At 36.8% G+C, this 22,132-nt stretch overlaps 2 protein-coding genes across 2 annotated transcripts; both read right to left on the reverse strand.

The window, feature by feature from the left end:
- Positions 1-2,912: 2,912 nt before the first annotated feature.
- On the reverse strand, positions 2,913-10,382 carry LOC150091898 (procathepsin L-like). Its single transcript, XM_090370111.1, is given in 8 exon segments — positions 2,913-3,012; positions 3,456-3,566; positions 3,770-3,967; positions 4,166-4,238; positions 4,328-4,451; positions 4,543-4,695; positions 5,974-6,122; positions 10,283-10,382. Coding segments are annotated over 8 exon segments (1,008 nt in total).
- A 3,051-nt stretch (positions 10,383-13,433) lies between these two features.
- On the reverse strand, positions 13,434-17,530 carry LOC150091899 (cathepsin L-like peptidase). The gene is made up of 8 exons (XM_090370118.1): positions 17,438-17,530; positions 17,153-17,302; positions 16,287-16,439; positions 16,067-16,190; positions 14,630-14,730; positions 14,215-14,375; positions 13,915-14,025; positions 13,434-13,556 (listed from the first exon to the last, which is right to left on the reverse strand). Exons 1-8 carry the CDS (start codon positions 17,528-17,530, stop codon positions 13,457-13,459), a joined length of 993 nt encoding a protein of 330 aa, XP_090226244.1. The 3' UTR covers positions 13,434-13,456.
- Between the last annotated feature and the right edge of the window lie 4,602 nt (positions 17,531-22,132).

Below are 22,132 nucleotides of genomic sequence, written 5' to 3' on the forward strand. Positions count from 1 at the left end.
TATAAGATTCTGTGGCAACGAATTGAATTCTTTCAACAGAGAACACCTTAGCTCACCGATTGACAGAGGAGTTGGTGGTCAGAGTGTAAAATTTGTCATATTTGCCATACATGTTCGATGGGCTATAACTCTGCTGATCTTGCTGGTCACGGTGGTTGTGGGATATCCTCAGTTTCAAGATATTCCTCTACCACTTGAGATCTATGTGCAGTAGCATTGTTGTCGTGCATGAAAAGAATCTGGGAGCCAACCGCACCCTTAAAAAGTTGCACATTGGACATGTGCAACTTTTTAGGGGGTACGTTTTAGTGCAACGTTTTCTCCAGATGAAATAACGTCTAGAATCTGTTTGTACTCTAAGACTCATTAGAGAACAGATCTATACCCCATTTGTCAGGGCTCCAAGTCACATCGAAACTGGTTAATTATTTTGAAAAATACATCGTATTTAGCAATATAAATGTCTTTAAGATTTCTGTCCCGTTTGCTTAAAAGAAAATGTATGAATTCTGTTACTGTTCTATACCTAAAAATCACTGGTAATCATCCAAAAAATTAATCCATTAACGGAAAAGGTGATTCATCCCCTCTCCACCAAGTCACGCGTAGACAGGGGGTGTCTGCAAAAATGTATCGGAATTAGTTAGTGCCGGTTGTGCTAATCCCCCTGCTTGCTTAAAAGAATTTTTATTTTAGCTCAGCTGGATGTCGACGCCACACATTTATTTCAACATGGACTTAGAAGCTTTGATTTGATGACCAATGTGGGATAAAACAGAAAAACCACTTTCGAACGGGAACGTTAAAAATTTATAACTGAACCCTGAGGGACTCCACGAAGAACAGTGTCCATTGATTATTACACTCAACCAATATGTGTGTGTGTGTGATAGAATGAATAAGTCTGTGAAAAAGTGTGAAGCTAGATGCGTATAAATTACACAAAGTGCCAAAACCAATAGGAGAAGGATAACAGAAATTGGAGACGTTGAAGGCGTGAAGAAGAGAAACTGTGAATATCGTAATGAATTAAGCAAAATTATAGGCTGAATTGAACAGCCAATTAGACAGAAAGGACCTGTAAACAAAAATGATTAAATTAATATACGGAATAATGGTCAGCATCAAATATGGGTGGGAAATTTTGATCCAGGAAAGAGGTAGAGAAATTATAAAATTAAAATCTGATGTTAGCCAACATCAGCTCTTATTCAGGCTATAATTTTTGCTTAATTCATTATTTCATTAGGATATTCACATTCCTTCTCATGGCTTCAATATCTCCAATTTCTGCTATCCTTCTCCTATTAGTTTTCGAATTTTGTGTAATTTATATGCATCCATCTTCACACTTTTTAATTAATTCTACCTCACATATATAAACTTTTATACCCTTTGCTGCTGCTCTGCGCACTGAGATGCAAATGCCACATATATATATATATATATATATATATATATATATATATATATATATATATTGATTAATTTATTTTTAAAATATATTAAGTTAATTATATGTAAACTTCGCTGTAAACAGTCTCCGCGAATGTTTTAAGCGATGCTCCACATTCATGGTTTGTAATCGCTTTCTTGAAGGTCACCAAGACAGATGACGCAGCTATCTTTTGGGACTTTGCCCTTTTAACTGCGACGATGAAAGACTTGACCTTCTTTGGAGGTGGTACATCAGCATTCTTCCATTGTTTCAAACAGTTGCATTTCTACTTGCAAAAGGACGCTTTGAAGTTTTGAATCGAAGACGATTCTAATAGGGTGTCATCGTGCAGAAACTTTGTCATACATCATTCATCTGGCCTTGAGGAATATCATCCTGACTGCATAACACCGACTGTAACGTTCCCCGCCGGTCAGATGGTCTGGGGATGAATAACAAACAAAGGGGTGGGGCGAATTACGTTTATTAACAGACCGGTGGATGCAGAAACCTACACTGCTACCTTGGAGGAGTGCCTGAAACCAGTTATTAAGGATCACACACAGACGTCCAAAACTGCATTTTTCAACAGGACTGAGCACCTTGCGACACAGCAAAATTGCTAAGTTTTGTGCTATTCAGATTTAATGATGAATTTGTCTTATTGTCTCAGTAGACTTACATCAATGTTTTCCCTCGTTTTTCTCACTTGAGATGCAGTCATACCTCGGAAATGCGGACATTACAGTGTTGAACTGGCCCGGCAACAGTGCAGATTTGAACCCTATTGAAAATTGCTGGTACATAATGTCGTCTAAAATTGGTCAGAAGAAGCGAAGAAGTAAGATCCAGCTGCAGGAGAGAATTCTAAGGGTGTGGTACCACGAAATTGGGCAACCGTATATATACAGAAGTTGATTAGTTCTATGCCAGATCGTTGCAAGGCTGTAATTGCAGCTCGAGGAGAAACAACAAAATATGGAGGCCTTATTTTGCTGATTTACATTGGATTTCATTCACAGAGATATATATCCCATCTAACAAATGCATTTCGAACATTTCTGCAACCCATAATGAAGCGCGAAACACATTATTTGCAAAATTCACAAGTGATGCAGTTCTTTCGTCCATCACTGTATATGCTGTATACGATGGTTGATTGCTGGAACAAACTTCCATCTGATGTTTGGAAGTGGATAGCTTCAATAAATTCAAGGAATCAGTAGACAAACTGTTGGAAAGAATAGATGGGTGAAATGGGAAGAGTTTTTTGGTTAATGCTGTAAAAACTTGCTTTCTTGCATCATCTGCCACCGCTAATACTAATAATAAACATTTTTAAAACATAAAAAAAACTCATTTATTTATTTACAAAATTATACAACAGCAATTATTTACAGTTTATTTTGACGGGTGTAGTTTTATGGATCTTGCTTGATCGATTCTGGAAATCAATAATTAATCATCTGATTAATTAAACGAGGGGATAACTAGCCATGGTAGCGATACCACACTAGTTATTCTTGTTTCTGGACATCTTAATGTACCCGTTCATTCCCCATGTAGTTCCCCAGCTGCGAAAAAAAATAATAGAATTATTATTATTAAAGCAGATATATAATGATTTACGTATCATCTCGTATTTATTGTAGCGCCATCTACCCTGAAAATGTTCAACTAAATAATAATTTCATTTATATTTAATTTTATTTATTCTTATTTAATAATAATGATTTTTTATTCAAGGTAACAATTACTGATTACTTTAATAATAATAATTAAATAAAATTTGTAATTAATATGCAAATATAAATAAAACCAAATATAAATAAAAGTTTTAAATAATTACTTTTAAGAATTATGTAATTAATTACTTTTAAATAATTATATTTAATAATTAAAATCACTATAATTAATTATAGTGAATTATTATTTAGTATTAATTAAATTTAAGTTGAATAATGAAAATAAAAGTACTTTTATTGAAAGATAAATTCCATTCAATCACTTCACTCACCTGTTCTTAACCAACCAGTAATTACGTCCATTTTCGGTGCCATAACCCACTACTAGAACATCGTGGTCTCAGAAGAGGCTGCTACAATCTGGTTCATAATAAATACCACTCCTGTACCACAAAAAACAAAATTTAATCCATTTAGAGAAAGTGTAAATATTTAAAAATAAGTTTAAAACATTATTAGTGAAGTAAATCCAAGTTCGCTTAAGTATCAATAGATGTCGCCACTCATTTCTGTCATATAAATACCGATTTAATTAATTTGGATAAATTATGGTTAAAATTTGATAGAATGCATATTGATCGCTTACTTGTAGTTCTGGAAGCTGTCATGGCTTGCATCAATTGCCACAGATATTGGTCCAACGTTGGCTACAGCCATCTTAAGGGCATCTTCATTCCCTCTGGGAATATTCACATGTCCTGTGCATGTGGCACCAACATTTTCTTTCTTAAACTTGCAAGTTCCATCCTGAAAAGATTCATCTGTTTGTTTATTTATTTTCTCTCTGAGGAAGAGAGTATTCAGATGCCTTTGAAACATACTTTGAACAGCAAGATTAATTTCATTTTTTGGAATCTCTCTAGTATGTATTTTATTAGTAATAATAGCCAAAAAATATATAATTTTATTTAAGTAATTTATATTACATCTGTCCAAAGCATTCCTAGTTTTCGGCAACTTTTATTTTAAAAGAATTTAATACATATCAATGCCTTTATTCTTAATGATGTAATTAAAAGCGTTAACCATAAGACCACCTTCGCATCCCCGGTTACCTAGAAGAGCAAATGTAATGATAAACGTTTATTAATTAACAACTAATCAGATCCCTTCTTTGAGATATATGGCTCCAAAAAATATTTACCGTCTGGTCTGGAACAATTAACGAGGTTCTGCTCACTCAAGGACACCAATTTCCCGGTCTTCCTGAAGTGATGTTCCTCCAGAGAGCCGGTAGTAGAAAAGGCCCAACAGGACCCACATTGCTCCTACTATAACACAACAGTTCATTTACCATCAAGGTCCACTTAACTTTAAAGGAAATCATACAATTATCTTAAAAGTTGCGTTATTACCCACCTGGTTGTTGACAGGAGTTACGTAACCTTTGTTCCTCCAATCAACTTCATCAGGGATCTGCACGTTAGACAGTGGGATGAAAGAACTTCCTGTATTTCTTTTGTCTAAGCTTATGTTGTAGCCATTCATGGTGCAGGTGAATTCTTCAGAAGACTAGAAGTCAATCAAAATTTCTTATAATAATATTTCTATTACTAACGGTATTATAGATTAGTAATTAGTGATAAATGAGTCTGTAATTTTCTGTAGACCTGATAGGAGGGAATAGGCGTTGAAATATTTGTAGACTAACTGGAGACTTGAGGGACGCTGTAAGGCTTATGAGAAGTATTTTTTGCCCCAGTTAATAGAAGGGATTTATTTTATAAGGATGGAAGTCATATGAACAGAGGATGTGCAAGAGGTTTTGCTCTAATTTGAGAATGCCTTAAGGGTTTAGGGAAACTGCTAATTGAGGGGAGGGAAAGAGTTGTTGGAATTGACCCAGTTTAGTGATATGGGCCAAAATCGAGTTTGTGTGATACGAGTTAACCTGCAGTACAAAAAAAAAAGAAAGAAAGAAAGAAAAAAACTGTCATATTAGGATTATCCGAGAACAACCTCATTCATCCATGTGTATTTGTCCATAAATACACATGGAGATTGACTATTCAGTCAAAGAGTGAAAAGAGCCAATGAAAGTTCTTTGAGTCATTGGCGGGATTCGAAACCGGACCATTTCCGAATGGTATGGGAAGGATGGAGCTTATAACCATTCTGCTACCTGCGAAGGCATTGCAGTTACGCCACAAGAGATGAAAGATTCCAAAATAGATGAAAAGAGAAGTTAAGGGTTTAATTGGTGAAAAGAAAGAAGCGTAGAACAGTTACACACTATCGCGAGATAAGCATGAATGTAACAAAACCGTCAACGAAGCAAAAACCCAGTAGGAGAAATCGCTTCTAAGAGAGTTCAGAATGGGGACAAACAGTTATACTCCCATGTGAATTCAAAGAAGAGCATTCTTTCCTGATTGAAGCAGAAAGTGATAGAAAGTGAATTGGCAGAAGAGAAGAATAGGTACTTTGCAACGATATTTACAGTTTAAAAACCTTACTTTTGTGTAAGTCATCGGAACAAATAACCTGCCACAGCAGTGGAATCCAATGTTTTAGAAAGTTCGAAACAGAACTGGAAAGAATGTCACATTAGGGAAAATTATTCTGTTTTACTCCATTGCTCTATGATTATTTTTGCCAGACAGTAGACTTTTTATCATTCAAAACAAGCCAATCAATGGATACATGGAATTTAGAATCAGAACTTACTGATGAGTTATGGTCTGACTTGTCTCGATCTAAACAATTCAATCTAACATTAATTTCGTTACGCTATTTGTTTAATTCTATGTTTACTTGAAACTGCAAGCTCTATCATAGCTGAGTACTTACCCAATCAGAGAATTCATTAAGGCCAAGACGGTAGCTGTGAATTCCAAGATCGGCTTCAATGTTGTGGTCAATGATTTTGTTCAATTTACGCTCCCAAATCAGGCAATGCACAGGCTCTTCCTTCTGCTTGTAAACCTTGTTGTACGTGCCTAGAAAAACATTTATATATTTCCATTTTTTATACATATATTATTATTTTAAAGGATTTCTTATCAAAAACACTTCTAGCATAATGGATTCGCTAAAAGTATATTTAACGATTGATTAATTACTAAAAAAAGCTCCTCAAAAAGTTGTCTCTTACCTTGTAGTTTTCCAATGTTTGTCCAAATCAGGGGTAAGACATTGAACATAACATACGAAACTTAAGACAAGCAGCAATTTGAAAGACGCCATCTTGTAATCTGTAACACGAAAAGTCTAACATAAAAATCTAACATCTAAATCTTCTTAAAAGATTAATTTTTTTTTTAAATTCACCCACATTTTAACCAAATACTGTATTGCAACTTATAGCATCATTTGACACAAGCCTTTTTATCCCTTATTATTATTATTTTTTTAATTTTTACATTAGAAATGTGTGCGCAGCATCTAAATTATATTTCTTTAGCATGCATGGGGAACATAGCATTAAGTTATTCAAGCAATTGCACCATGGAAGAAGATACTGTTATTAGCGTCTGTATCCACGATTGTCTGTAAAGAAAGAAGACTCTAAGTACGTGTCTTCATTCAAACATTCGAGCAGGAAACAACCGCTCCCGACCCGTCCAAACAACATTTCTATGATGGGAACATAAACTCTTTCCAAAACGGATCATCACCAGAATAAGCCAAGAAATGGAAGGTCACCAACAATGCTAAACGAAAGAGTACTGATGACCTCATCGTTTTGCACAGACCTTCCTTATCCCTAAATCTTCATGTAGCATTTGAAGAATCATCTCCTTATTCATATCAAACTCATCAGTCATCATTCTGAAAGTCAAAGGACGATCTTTTACCACAATTTCCTGAAATTTTGCAACTCTATCCTCATTTCGAGAGGTTGATAGACGTCTGCTTCATAGGTCATCGCGAACATCCTCACGTCAGTCTTTGAACCGCTTATATCATTCAAACACACTCTTACATTGGACACCTTCTTGAGTAAACTAACGTAAGAAGTGGAGTCTATGTACTAGGACCAGTTTTGTTTCTAATTTTCTTAAATGACATTGAAATGATGGAGGTCATATGTCAAAATTAACAGATGCTCAAATATCTGAACACACTTCAATTCTATTGGCTTAATACAGAAGATAAAAGGAATCAGCTGGGATGGTGCGCCTCCGTAGCCAGGTGGGAAGGAGCAGCAGTGCGTAGACACGCTTCTTGATTAGACCAGGGTTCGAGCCCGTCACCACCAAATACGGAGGATGCGGGAAGGTCAGGGAATGACCACCGCATATTCCCGGAGCAATATGGCCTTAGTTTCTAATGCTCCTAAAAACCAAATAACAACAACAGCTGGGATGCCAAAGAGGAAAATGAGTATGTGTAGATTAGAGAAGAGGGATCCGAGAGATGAGTCTTGGGAGACTCCTCTGAAATCAATGCGAGCTGAGCAAATAATGTGTTAATAAACACGTGATTTTATCTGGAAGAAACATAACTGGAGGACCAAGTATAAAAGGACCTCTACAAATACCACAGTTATGTTAATTAATAAAAAGTTTGTGTTCAACAGAGTGACAGAATCAATAATTTCATTTCTCTTACCTTTAGGCGCTGGCCTCTTCTCTAGCAAAGATCCCAATAATTCGCTGAAGTATAAACCAAATTTGATGATAACCTCACACTTTTCATGGGACCCACTTGCATGGGTCCCATGAAGAGACAGGTCACGTGTTGTAACCTCGTGATGACACAAAAAGAGAGAGAAAGAGATTAGAGCTTGGGTGAGGTGATTACAATCGTACCATTTGAATTTCACGGGTGGGTTCTACTTCAGATGGAACCTGTTTTTTCCACCTGAATTTATTAGATTCTGTTGTCCTTCACTTAGGACAGAACCATTAACAAATAATTTCCTACAAATCTTTTAGAATCCAAACGATTTCGGAAAAAACAAAATCATGGCCATCTGGAGCAGCTAACCAAAAAAGCATGCAAAGAGGTTTTTTTTTTTTTTTTTGATTTGGTAGTTGTTGGCGCATCGGCTTCTGTGGCCATATTGCACCTCCCAAGGTTTTTGCAGTACTTTGATCCAAGCCCGTGGAGAGAATCGAACCCGCGACCTTTGGGTTGCCGGGCAGGTACTTTACCCACTCGGCTAGCCCGGTCGGCGCAAAGAGTTAAAGGAGGTTGGATCATGAAGTTAGATTTGAAGATGAACTGATGCGTGTCTCTGAACACCAACAACTAAAAAGGATACCTGATCACAGAACAATTGTTAGAACAAACAAAAGCTGTTTCTGTCTATCTAACTACTTGTGGTCCCACCCGCTACTCTAGACAGCTCTATCGCAATTTACTGGCATCTCAGAAGGGTTCCAATTGAGATCCAGTTGTGCCTTAAACTCTCATTATGCGTGTGATATAATTCAATGTCAAAAGTATCCGGCCCTGAGATTTGGAAAAAAAAAATGAACCAAATGCACCATCCAAATGCCAGTTATAAGCATAAATGCAATTCTTTTCACGGTATAAGTAACAAGATCAACCAGATTGTGTCACCCCAACCATAAAGTTTGGTGGTGGTCTGCTGTAACTGTCTGTTCGTTCTTGTGGTTTGAGCTTGAATCATTCATAACCATCATTCCTGGTACACTCAATACCGAGCAGCATTCTGGACAGTTCCAATCTTCGTACACTGTGGCAGCCCGATGAGGGGATTTCTAGTTCAGTTGACAGTGGACCATGCAATTTCACAGCACAAATTATCAGAGAAAATAATTTCAAAATTTATAAAAATGGAATTTGCAAAACAACACCAATTAAATATACAAGATATTAAAAAAATTCAGCAATTGCAAAAATAGTTCCATTGAGTTCCTTACCAAAATTGGTTATCCTCTACAGTATTATCCACCAGGTGACTTCTGCTTTCTCTAATTGCCAGCCGTTGAATGCTGAAATCTTTTTCTGTTCTGATAAAAGATTAGCAATATTGCACGAGAGATGAATCAGGACTTAATCTAAATTAGTAAAATATCTGGAACCCTTTGATATCTTAACATATGAGGGTGTGTGACATACTTAATAATTTTATCTGAATAACTTGGAAATGAGCTACAGCTTTATCTAATCTGAAGTCAGATAGAATTTCTATTACCATGAATAATTCAATGTTATCTTACACTCACTGGCCAAAAAAATTAAGAATTGCAATTTGTAATTTTTTTAACTTTTGCAATTGGCGTCAGCAAATAATTAAACGTATAGTATACAAATTTAAGTTGTCACGTGGTATGATCGCAAGTTGCTCAATATGATAAATATAGTATAACATTCCTGGGGCTTCTTAGTCGATTCGGTCATTGGGAAGACAAGTGATCTTTTCGATTTTCAGAAAGATGTCACTGTTGGAACACGTTTAGCAGGAGCCACAAATGAGAAAATAAAGAAAATCTTTGGTATGTGGAAAGCAACCATCTGAAACGAGAACTGTGAACAGAAGACAAAAGGAGAATGCAGTTTCGGTACGAGACCGAAGGAATTTAAAGTGAATTCTACGTCAGAAGAGGTCGAGTGTGGATAAAAGTGAGAGAAAAATTTTATTTAGCAAGAAACAGTCATATACAGCCGAACAGGAGTTGAACAATCTGGGATTTGGTACCTATACGAAAGTCTTTTCATTCTATAAAGAAACCGGAAGATTCAAGTCGAGTGGTGCCACCAACGCGAAGGCTGGAACAGTGGAAAAAGATCATGTGGTGTGACAAGTCTCTGTTTACGTTGTTGTGCACCAATGGTAGAGTGAAAGTGTGGCGTGAATCTCATGAAGTCATAGATCCAGATTGTCTTGTGTCAAATACTCAAGCGGCTGGATGTGGTGTCATGGTATGGGCATGTTCTCTTTGTAAGGACTGTTGTAACAACAGTCATAATAACAAACAACAAAACCTGATGTGTGTTAGTACGAATGCCATATCTATCTAAATATCTTAGAACTGCCTTTATGTATTGGTAATATATTGGCGCTTTTCTAATCCGAAGGAATCGCTCCGAGAGTCCCTTCTTAATTAACTTCAATGGTTCAATACACTCTCTAACACTCTTCCTCAAAATTATTGGTTATATGCTATCAAATCCAGGAGCTTACTTGCTTTTATGCTTTTGAGTTTATCTAATAAACAGTCATCTGTAATTCCGAAATCACTACTTTCATATGGTCCCGACTCACTTGCATAGCCTCTTCTCATCATGAAGGGTCTTTCTTCAGTAAAGATAGATGCAAAGTTTCTGTTTGAATCATCCGAAACATCAGCCAGATTGTCTAAAACATTCCCACACCCAGGCCACAAGGGTCCGATCTGATTCGCCTTTTCTCCCTTGTATTCACACAAAATAAAAACTATTACATTAGTGTCACTCGGATTTTGTTTCTTCTGCTCATGTGTATTGTGTCTTTAAATTGCGTGTGTTCTCTGGTCGATTAAATAAATGCGATCTAAATGTGAATCTTCATGGCTCTGTAACTGTATTATTCAGAATACCAACTTTACTATCTTGTAAAAATTTGAGAAGATGAAAGAAGATCCTTGTTAGACTTTACTTTCTGTACATTGTAATTATCAAGAAATACGTATGAAGGAAGGTTGTTCCAGAAAACGGAAGTTGAAATGTGGAAGAAGAACATTTGGTGCTGTGAGTTTGAAGATGGACAGTAAATGGATGTTCACTGGTTGCGGCACGTGTTGGGATTTCTTTGGAAGAGAGAGCGGGAATTATAGAAGCCACTTCGGAAGAACAATGCCCATGGAAGTATCTATAGAAAAGACATGCGGCAGAAACAGAACATCCATGAGACAAAGAGTGGAGAGACTCCATTAGAGATGAATCATTAATAAACTTAATTGCCCTCTTGAATGGAATCTAGAAGCCTGATGGAGGTTCGAGAACAAAATTCCATGGTAGGGTGGATTTGCGATTTAACAGAGTAAACAGCTGTTTGGAAAAAAAGTAAAGCCAAGAGCGAAATAGAAAACCCAGTTTTTTAGATGCAGAGGAAGCAATATATGTAATGTGCTTGTTTCCCCGATGCCCTGTCCTGAATCCGCCACTGGTGGATGGCTATGTGCTATCATCAGCAAAACTATGGATGGGATTTTCAGTCAATGGAAGAAGGTCATTAATATACAAGAGGAAAATAGTGGAAGAAAGAACCGAACCTTGGGCAACACCAGTGTTATTGGAGAAGTTAGAAGACAGAGAGCCATTTACCACCACCCGCAATGAGCGGTCAGAGAGAAAACTGGATACCCAGTTACAAAAATCAGTTGTTAAACCATAAGATGGAATCTTATTTAGAAGTCCTTTATGCCAAACACCATCAAAAGCCTTTGAAATGTCAAGAGCAACTGCTTGCAAATTCAACGGAAAAGTTTCACCAAACTTTTCCATTGAATTTGTTCATAAATGGGTTACATAAGCCAGAACGTTACCAGTGGATCGATAGTGATTTAATCTATATTGGCGATCGTTGATAAAATGGAAAATTTATCAAACATTGTCCGGATGAAAATGAAGCATTGTAGGGTGAATTAAGTCCGATACGACAGAAAGGTATTCACTAGAAGTAAACACTTCCGAGCGAACCCACTGCGTACCAACAGAATATACCGACATGCCATAATACCACCTTCAGCACTCGTGTGGTGGACAGGGACCAGACAGGATGCATGGTTCATGAGGTTCATGGCACGCCTTCACTGTACCGTAGGTTCAAAATATTCTAAATCGAGACTCGTCACACCACACGGTTTCCACTCTTCCACAGTCTAGTCTTGACGTTGTTGACACTACTCCAGTCGCATCTTTCAATATTTTACAGAAAAAAGTATCTTTTGTAGACACGACTATCAAATCACAGATTGTTCAACTCCTGCCTACAGTTCAGTTTGAAATGTCTTCTTTGCCTAAATTGGATTTTTCAGCTAGTGGCCTATTTTGACACAAAGTTCGCTTTAAATTCCAGCGATCTCCTTGGATTACATTCTTATTTCGTCTTCCACTCATCGTATACTTTTCAGATGGTCGTTTTCGATACACCAGCAATTTCTTTTGTTTACTCAATTGTCGCTCCTGATAAACGTGCTTGAGCATTAACGCCTTTCTGGAAATCAGAAAAATCATCTGTTTTCTTCAAGACTGGATTAAGTAAGAAACTCCAAAAAAGAGTACGGTATTTATCTGATACCATGTGACAACTTACATTTGGATCCCGTTTAATTATCTGTTGATGCCAATTGCAAAATGTTTCTAATTATTTGGCCAGTAAGTATATATGAAAATCACACATCAGCAGATTAAGAAAATATATCACTATCAATGTTATGGTGATGTTAAATATAATGGATTTATAGAAATCTATACTTTTAGATGATCTTCTCTCCATGTCTGGATCTGATGCTTTGAAAGTTTGCTGAAATATCGTATAACATGATTAAATCTGGACAAAAGTCAGTGGCACATTTAAAACAGTTAGAACTCCAAGGAGAGCTTTGAGATTTTGAACCCCTTAGTGATTTTGTGCGTTTAATATTCAAAAGGCAAACCATTACAAAAATTAACTTCCACATTTTGATGAGGAATTTTGGTAAGGAATATTACACCGATGTGGCAAAGTCACATCAGCAAAATTAACGAGAGAAAGACATTCTAACTAGTAAGATAGGCCAACCAAACATGTCCAAATCTACTCTCCAGTTAAATCCGGAAACCACTTTTTGAAGCCAACTGCCCATTGAGTAAAATCTTACAATACTGCCTAATATCATCATCAGACAAAAAGGCGCAGAACTGAAAACATTACACCAACTAGGATTAACAGAACCAGGTCGGATTAATAAAACTCTACCCTTGAAATATAACTCAATCGTATTGCCTCCCCACCCTTAATTTTGTTATGATCTGAAATTGCAATTAATCTACAAAGTTTAATTAAAAAAAAAAATTTTTTTTCAAGTTGGGCATCAAACCAGACTCCCACTTTCAAAGTTGAGGATCCTTTGTACTTTCAGTGCATACTTTCTAAACATGTAGCTAAATTTCATCCCCATTATTCAATAGGGATAAAAATCAGTGTGGATAACTGATTAGTTGAAATTTCGTGCAATAAGAAAATCAAAAGCTTTTAAGAAAATAAAAAAGGTGCATTTATTTCTTTACAAAATTACACAACAGTCATTTACATTTTATTTTTAAAACATTTCAGTGGTATTTGGTAACAAATCTTTTTTGATTTGGTCAGGGACGTCACGAATTGGTCGATGATCTATACAAGAGGATAACTAGCATCAGTAGCAATACCGCACTGGTTATTTTTGTTCCTGGACATCTTAATGTACCCGTTGATTCCCCATGTTGTGCCCCAGCTAAAAAAAAAAAGAATAAAAATAATTAATAGATAAAATAATAATTATAATTTTTATTAAAGAAGTCTGATTTTTATTTGCAAATCACATTTGACATATTGTGCAGCAGCACCATCTATTGTTAAAATGTTAAACTACTGTATATTCGCAATAAAAAGATTTTTTCACTTTTCTTATTTGATAATTATTTGAATATTGATAATTTTAATAATTATAATTCATTAAATTTGAGTATAATAAGAAAATAAATTTAAGAATTAATTAATTTTTATTACTTAATAAAATTATTGATGAATATGATAAAAAGAAAAATTTGCTTTTATCGAAATTAAAATTCTGTATCAATATTTTGACTCACCTGTTCTTGACCAACCAGTAATCTTGTCCGTTTTCGGTACCATAACCAACTACCAGAACACCATGGTCCAAGAAGAAAGTACTGCATTCTGGTTCATCATAAATACCACTCCTGTACAACAGAAAATAAAAATTAAATGGTTTAAAAGTATTTAAAAATAAGTTAATAAAATTATCAGTGACGTAAATCCAAGTTCGCTTATATATCAATAGATGTCGCTAATTTCATGATTCGTTTTCTGTGATATATAAATAAATAATTATGTTTAAAATTAGATCCATGCACAGAGAGAATACATACTTGTAGTTCTGGAAGCTATCGTGGCCTGCATCAATGGCTACAGATATTGGTCCAATATTAGCTACAGCCGTCTTGAGGGCATCTTCATCCCCACTGGGAATATCAACATGTCCAGTGCATGTGGCACCAACATTCTGCTTCTTGAACTGGCAAGTTCCATCCTGAAAAAATCAACAATTCAACCAAAATTAGAAGAGACAGAGCAACTTTAATTATGAAAGCCAGGAATTTGAAAAACCATGTATAGACTCATATGATGAATTGCTTTATTTATTTATTTTTTGCATTGAATATTACATTATCTATTTCTGTGTTCAATTACTTTCTATCTGAGGAATCGAGCGTGAAGATGCTCTCGACACGTAGAAGTACAAATTTCTTAGCGGTATACAAGATACACTGTTTATGAGCTTACCTTAGCGGTATATGGATAGGACTTCTCGGTATCAATTCCTTTATTTTTCTTGATGTAATTGAAAGCATTATCCATAAGACCACCTTCGCATCCTTCGTTACCTAGAAACGCAAATTAAAAAAATAAAACATTTGTTAATTATTACATAATATTCCATCAGCGAAATACACTGAGTGATCACTGAATTATAACCACCTACACAATGCAGTATTGGAAAACCGTTCGCACAAATAACAGCCGCTATTCGCCTGGACATTGACTCCACTATTTGTCTGCAGACGTCCTTAGGTATCTGTAGCCATGCTGCCAGCAAGACTATCCCCACAGTGTCGAGATACATGACGATTGCGTGAACACACGCCCGTCTCCACTATGAGGGGAGGTAGTACACAACTAATTGCGAATCGTGGTAGAACTACACCGCTATTCACCCATAATCACAGTCTTCCCTAAAATGTGAAATCCTGTACCCACTGGATGTAGTGTTACAGCAGTGGGTGCCACAAAAATCCTGCACCCATAATTTCCCAGATTAAGAGTTGCCGGTAGACCTTACCAGTGAAACGTTATATGCACCAGGGGTCCTAGTTCTTGCCAGAAAAACATGCCCCATAATAACCATATGCCTGGACAGTGGTCACCACGCATGATGGGCAGGACTCGAGTTGATTGCGCCAAACACAAAGATCCATCGGCGTGTTTCACCAAGTATTTGGACTGGTGAGAATTTTTTATGTCCAATCAGCGTGTTGTTGAAACACATTCGCCGTCGAAGACGATCAGTGGCGAGGTGTGTGTCTCTTGGGTCGTCTGCTGTTGAACCTCATACGTCTGAGTGTGCGGCGCATCGTCATTTGGGATATTGTTCTTGCATTCACCATATTGTATTGCGATGTCAATTGTAGCACAGTGACCTTCCGTTGAGCCCGTACAACGTGTTGCACCCCTCACTCACCAGGATCATTCACCTTGTGTAATCCTTTACAGTTCTGTAAGCGTAAGGTGGTTTGACTCGTTCGACACCATTCTTTTATGACCGTAGCCACAGTGGGCTGTGATTAACCGACAAGCCGGGCCGTTTCCAATATGGAAGCACCAGATGCACGAGTTCCCACAATCATGCCCTTTTGAAACTCCGTGATATTTTTACTACTTCTCATAACTCCTAACTTATGACGTTGACTTGCAAGACCAGATGTTAAGTACCACTGCTATAGCGTTCGGCTTTTTATACTGTAAGCTTTGTGATATTGTCCACTACTGATGGGTGGTCATAATTCAGAGATCACTGAGTATAGGTATTCATTGTCAGCAATAGGAAATATTCTGTTAGCATTCATATTCAATGAACAATATGGGTACAGTTATAAAACAGTAGTAACTATTTTACCACTATTAAACACCGATCCCTTATTTCACGGTTCAAAAAATAATTACCTTCAGCTCCTGAGCAATCAACAAGGTTCTGCTCACTCAAGGACACCAGTTTTCCTGTCTTCTTAAAGTGCTGTCCTTCCAGAGACCCGGTGGTTGAAAATGCCCAGCATGACCCACATTGTTCCTATAACACAAAGTTCATTTGTCATCCATGCTTACTTATCAATTTCGGAAGAGAAAAAAACAACAAGACCTTAAAAATTGGACCGACACCACCTACCTGATTTTTTATAGGAGTTACGTAACCTTTATCCCTCCAGTCAACTTCATCAGGGATTTTGACGTTGGACAGTGGGATGAACGAACTTCCTGTCTTCGTTCTGTCTGACTTCGTTTTGTAGCCATTCATGGTGTTGGTGAACTCTTCGGAAGTCTAGAAAAATCAATCAGAATTTCTTATATTGTATAGTGATGATATTCACAACAAGTGTTTAGCTTGACAGTAGATAAAAGAACTAGACTTTAGTCTTATTATAATTTTATTTAACTTTTAAATCCCACGCCAGTAGTACAGGTGGTATAATTACCCCCTTTTCTACACCGGCTAGGAAAAACTTTGGTTCGAATCCCATCAATGAGACGAGAAGGTTTTTATGAGATTTTTTTGCCAACGTGGCTGAGTTAGTTGCTCTCAAACGAAGGTAGAATGAGTTTTATCCAGCAAACAGGCAAATCGACCATTAAATACGCACATAATATATTCGTATATAACAACGACCATTAATTTTTAAGTGGGACGTTTTTAAAGGTACTCATCAGGGCCTACTTTTTTTCTTCTTTTTTTCTAATTTAAATCTTAATTTAAACGCTATTGTGGTTCCAACTAGAAATGGTTCTCAGCATACCCCAGGATAGCTCCACTAATGCGACAATTATAATTGTTACTAGGGATACACCCGATTAGCAATATCATAAAATGTACCTTGTCCAAAGAAATTCTCAGAGCCAAAGAAAAGGTGAAGGGCTAAATTTCAAAAGGGAACTACAGTGGATTGAGATATTTCTTGGGCTCTATTGACCTTTGAGACATTAATAAATTTTTAATTCTAAGCGTTTCCCTTAAACTCTACGATCTGTTACACTTACCTTGTCAGAGAATTCATTGAGGCCAAGACGGTAGCTATGAATTCCAAGATCAGCTTCAAGATTGTGGTTAATGATTTTGTTCACTTGATGCTCCCAAATCACGCGACGCACAAACTCCTCCTTCTGCTGGTAAACCTTGTTATATACGGCCTGAAAAAAAACATATATAACTATTTTACAGTGAAACAAAATTTTTATCTGAAAATATTTCTAACGTTATGGATTCAAAATGTATTGGTAAAATGGTCAAGTGCAAACTAGAATCCTCGAAAAGTTGTGTCCTACCTTGTAAGTTTCCCAATGCTGGTTTAAATGCGTGGTGAAACATTGAACATAACATACGAAACTTAAGGCAAGCAGCAATTTCAAAGAAGCCATCTTGCAATCTGTATGAGGAATAGATTAAAAGAAAAATCAATGAGTAACTTAAATCAGTCTAAGATTTCTAAAATAACCCATTTTCTTCTAAATTCATTAACACTTTAACCAAATATTACAACTCGTAATATTTGAACAGAAGCCTTGTCACCACTTGTTTATTTTAACCCTTAAAATATAAGTAAAGTAAACTACAGCCATTATCAACCCACTGCAGGATGGAAGCCTCCTCAACAATTCACTGAGGAAAATAGACCATAATCAGCCACGCTGGTTCAGTGCAGGTTGGCAGATCGACCATATTTAGCAGTCAAGGGCTTAAACTCCAGTCTACTCAAAGAGCGTGTGCTACTGCACTCGAGCTCTTGACCACTCGGCTACGGAGGCGTTTAAATTCTACTTTTCAGCAGGTTAATTGAACATACAACCTACATAAAATACTAAAGATATTGATTAGTTTCTAATTATTTAGTGGACAATCATTAAATGGAATATATAAAATTTGCTCCAAATGTTCGGACATCTGAATACCTTTGGATCATTAATATAATCCAACTTTAAAAATGTTATCGACTATGAAAGTAATTTCAGATCGATTCTGACCCAAATAAAAATAGTACTGATAAAGAAATAGATTCTAGAATGGTAAAGATACATAAACGTATTTTCAAATGTAATGAAAAGACACATAGACACATCTTTTACGTGTGCAGGTCCTGTGGAGTACGTACGTATATATACGTTTCCCTTCCAAAAAAGCAAAGACAATATTTTACGATATTTCAAATTATTTTATGATTTTTTTAAATTCTGATTTGATTTTTGAAATAATGAATCGATTATTAACTTTTTTACAACAACCGTTGCGAACTTGAATGCGAGCAATATTCTTATCTTCAGCACCCTTAGCACTTTTATAGAAAAAGGTTTAGACAAAATCCTTTATTCTTCATTCTAGCCCAAATATTTTAAGATGGAATGAGGGATAAAGGATTTCAGCGAGTACAGTCCAAAATAATTTACTTAACTTACCTTTTTAGACGTTATCTTATTTACGCAGAGGAGCCCAAGGATTCACAGCAGTGTAAACGAAATGTGGTACCAACCCGCTGTATGCAACCCTTCTTATACGAATTGACCTTCTAAAGAATCGCGTGCATCGGGTCACATGAAAGAGAGAGTTACTGCAATAGTGATAAGTTCAGATAGAGAAGATATTGTTAATTTAACCAGAATTCACGTGCTGCAAGAACTCGTGATGACAGATTAGGACTTATGTGAAGAGATAATAATCTTTTCTATCTGAAGATATCAAGTGTTATTGTACTTCCCATGAGGCAGAGCCCTTGACTAATAATGTCTGCCATTCATTTTCTCTATATCTTTTAGGATCCATAAGGTTTCTAACGAAATCAAAGTTCAGGTGATGTGTCTTTGGACGTCAATAGACCTGTAGAAAAGTGCCTTATGATCTCTTGGTCCTGAATTCTTTATTTTTCCACAATTTCTCTGTTTGCAAGAGCAATGCGTGCTTATTCATATGACGAGAAATGGAGTAGAATTTGTTTACTTTATTTTTTGTTTCTGTTTGGTCAAGTCATAACAGGATTGTACAAACACTAAGGGAATTTACATGAGAAATTATACTATCTGAAAAAAAATATCTGGACAGTCCTGTTTTCATAGTCCATTTGGTCTTACTTACTTACTCATATTGGTGCATATAGAAGAGGTATGAGTGATTGATTTCAAGAGGAGTCTCATTGTCAGATGTCATAAATCGATTCGTGCAAATGCTGATAGCCTACATCATCCAAAAGTTGACCGCGATTCGGTACTCGGAAGTGAAAATCTCGTCAGATATCAATTCTGAACATCAAAAATGAGCGCAAAGCGTTAACAGGCGTTGAAGTCTGCATGAATCCTTCCCATCGGAGATCCACAGTCCAGGTTTTCAGGGGAGAGTGGCGAAGCATAAACCAAACATCGCCAACCGCAATCAGCTGTTTCTCTTTGCATAATGCAACGAACACTGTAATTGGTCATGGAAATATGGTAATCAATGGAGTGACGATTCTCTGTAATTTGAATTTCAATCTACTTCTGAAATTCTTTAAAACGGCGAAATTTCCACTTTCAGTCATTTTATAACTTCTCTCACAACCTTATAAATCATATTTAGGTCCATTCTAAGGTGCCCGGTTGCCAAACTCTGTTGCCCACATAATCGAAGCCTTTACACCTAAGATCGCTGTTTTGTCAATTTCACCAAGCGAGCTGTCCATCTTTGGACCTTTTCAAGAAGTTCAACATCTTTTTTCCAGATGAGGTCTCCATACCTGACACAGTATTCCATATGCAATCTTACAATTGTCTTATACGGTGGAATTATGACTTCCCTTTCTCTACAGGATATTGTTCAATAAATCATCGATAGGACATCCTGGGTTTTCCTGGCCTCCTGTTTTCATTGCTTAGAGAACTTTATATCTGCCCGTATCGTAATTCCGACATCCCTTTCTTCTTCAACTGTTTCAAGTTGAAGAAGAAGAAGAAAGCTTTTTTTCTTTTCAACTTGCTTTTATAAACCAAGTGCTATTTCCCTTATAAAAGAGCAATTTATGCTAACAATAGCAATTTGTGTGAGAACCATGAACGGCGACGCATTCTTTAACATTTTGAATAATCCCATGCATTGCTTAACACTTTGGAAATGTTAACTCTTTAATGGCAGTTTGGTACACATCCTTTGGTCATGATTTGAACCCATGGAATACCTATTGGAACAGGACCAGGGTATGTCTGCCAGGGGCAAAAGTTGATGACGTTGTAGAGCAGATATAATCTTTTAAGGGCAGAAAGGGTGATATTGTTGTACACGTTGGCACTAATGATATTAAGAGTAGGAGACAGGCAAAATTAATTAACAACTACAGGTCACAGTTGAAAAAGAGCCGTGAATTATGGTTGAATTTGAAAGTGTCTGCAACTCTGGCCAGACACGATAGGAGGGAGTATCTTATGAGAGCCTTTTCGATCAATTCGGCCCTGGAAAGATTGTGCAAGGCTCAAGGGGTTGAATTTTTTTTCAGTCTGGTCTGTACTTGTTAACAGGAGAGACTGCTTCTACAGGGATGGGGTACACCTAATAGAAAGGGTGCAAGAATATTTGCTGATGCTATCGACGCAGTGTTAGGGGGGTCGGAAGACTGCTAGCTTGGGGTGATACAAGGACTAATAGATTAACAGTAGCCACTGACAGAGGTAAAGTGATTCTTGCACTGCTTCTATTGGAATGAGCAGAAGCCTGGAAAATAAGATGCAGGATATTTCAGAGACTGCTGGGAGTCATTGCGGTACAAGTAAGCACATGGGTTGTGTTAGGGTAGCTAAGAATTGGAACAGATGCATGTATACTTGCGTGTACATCAATGCTGGGAGTTTGGAAAATAAATTTGATGAATTTGGGGTATTGCTCAAAACATCAAAGGCAGATATTGTTGCGATTTCAGAGACGTGGTGTCACACAGATATGAGGAATGCAGAACTGGAATTTGGGGAGTACAATATGTACAGGAAGGATAGACAAGATAGGAAGGGAGGAGGGGTTATGCTATTAGTTAAGAAACACATAAAAAATCCAAGGAAGTGAAGCCAGTCGACATCGCTGGACAGTGCAGTGTCGAATCAGTTTGGTGTGACATAAGCATTGGGAGATCAAAATTGAGAGTAGGAGTGTGCTATAGGCCTAATGACTCTGATAAGTATGAGAAGAAACTGTACAGGGAAATAGAGTGGGCCAGTAAATCAGAGAGTCTTATAATGGGGGATTTTAATTTCCCAGATATTGACTGGAATTTGTGGGTTGGTCACTCACACACTAGCAATGCTTTTGTGGATTTATTGGATGATTGTTTTCTAGAGCAGCATGTTCGCGGGAGGCAACTAGAGGGAGTAATACTCTTGATTTGATTATCAGTAGTGATTCTTCATGCATTAAGAATCTACAGATAAAGGAACCACTAGGTGGCAGTGATCACCGTGTGCTGAAGTGGGATTTACTCAAAGAGGTAACTACCATTAGGGGTAAAGGGAAGGGTTATTGCTTTCGTAAAGGCGACTACGATGGACTGAGACAGTATTTAAATTCTATACAGTGGAACCAACTGATGATGTTACCAACAGCAAATTCAAAATGGTAAGCATTCAAAGAACTTATCTTGGAAGCTACTAGGCTTTACTTACCAACTAAGAAATATTGTTCAAGGTTTAGGCCTAAATGGATGTCGGATGAACTAATGAGACATGTGGCAGAGAAGAAAAATGCATGGGATACATATAAATTAATGGGGACATGGAAGCCTATGATAGATATAAGCTGGTCTGTAACCAAGTCACAAAGGAGATTAGGCAGGCAAAGGCAGATTATGAGAAATCCTTGGCAAAGGATGCAAAGAAAAACAACAAAGGATTCTTTAACTATGTAAACTCTAGAAGGAAAGGGATGAATCAGATTGGTCCACTGGATATTGATGGTTCTACTATTGATGATCCTGTTCAGGTGGCTAACAAACTAAATGAGTATTTTGCATCGACAGCCAC

The sequence above is a fragment of the Mastigoproctus giganteus genome, chromosome 1, assembly GCF_048544385.1.
Source record: "Mastigoproctus giganteus isolate SK-2022 chromosome 1, ASM4854438v1, whole genome shotgun sequence".
Lineage (NCBI taxonomy): Eukaryota > Metazoa > Arthropoda > Arachnida > Uropygi > Thelyphonidae > Mastigoproctus > Mastigoproctus giganteus.

What these genes read in the sequence shown, in the direction of transcription:
- LOC150091899 (XM_090370118.1), bottom strand. Translation starts at nt 17,530, where the DNA reads ATGGCTTCTTTGAAATTGCTGCTTGCCTTAAGTTTCGTATGTTATGTT. An exon ending in TAACTCCTATAAAAAATCAG is followed by an intron (nt 16,191 to 16,286) that starts GTAGGTGGTGTC and finishes TTTGTGTTATAG; the next exon opens with GAACAATGTGGGTCATGCTG. An exon ending in TACTGGTTGGTCAAGAACAG is followed by an intron (nt 13,557 to 13,914) that starts GTGAGTCAAAAT and finishes TTTTTTTTTTAG; the next exon opens with CTGGGGCACAACATGGGGAA.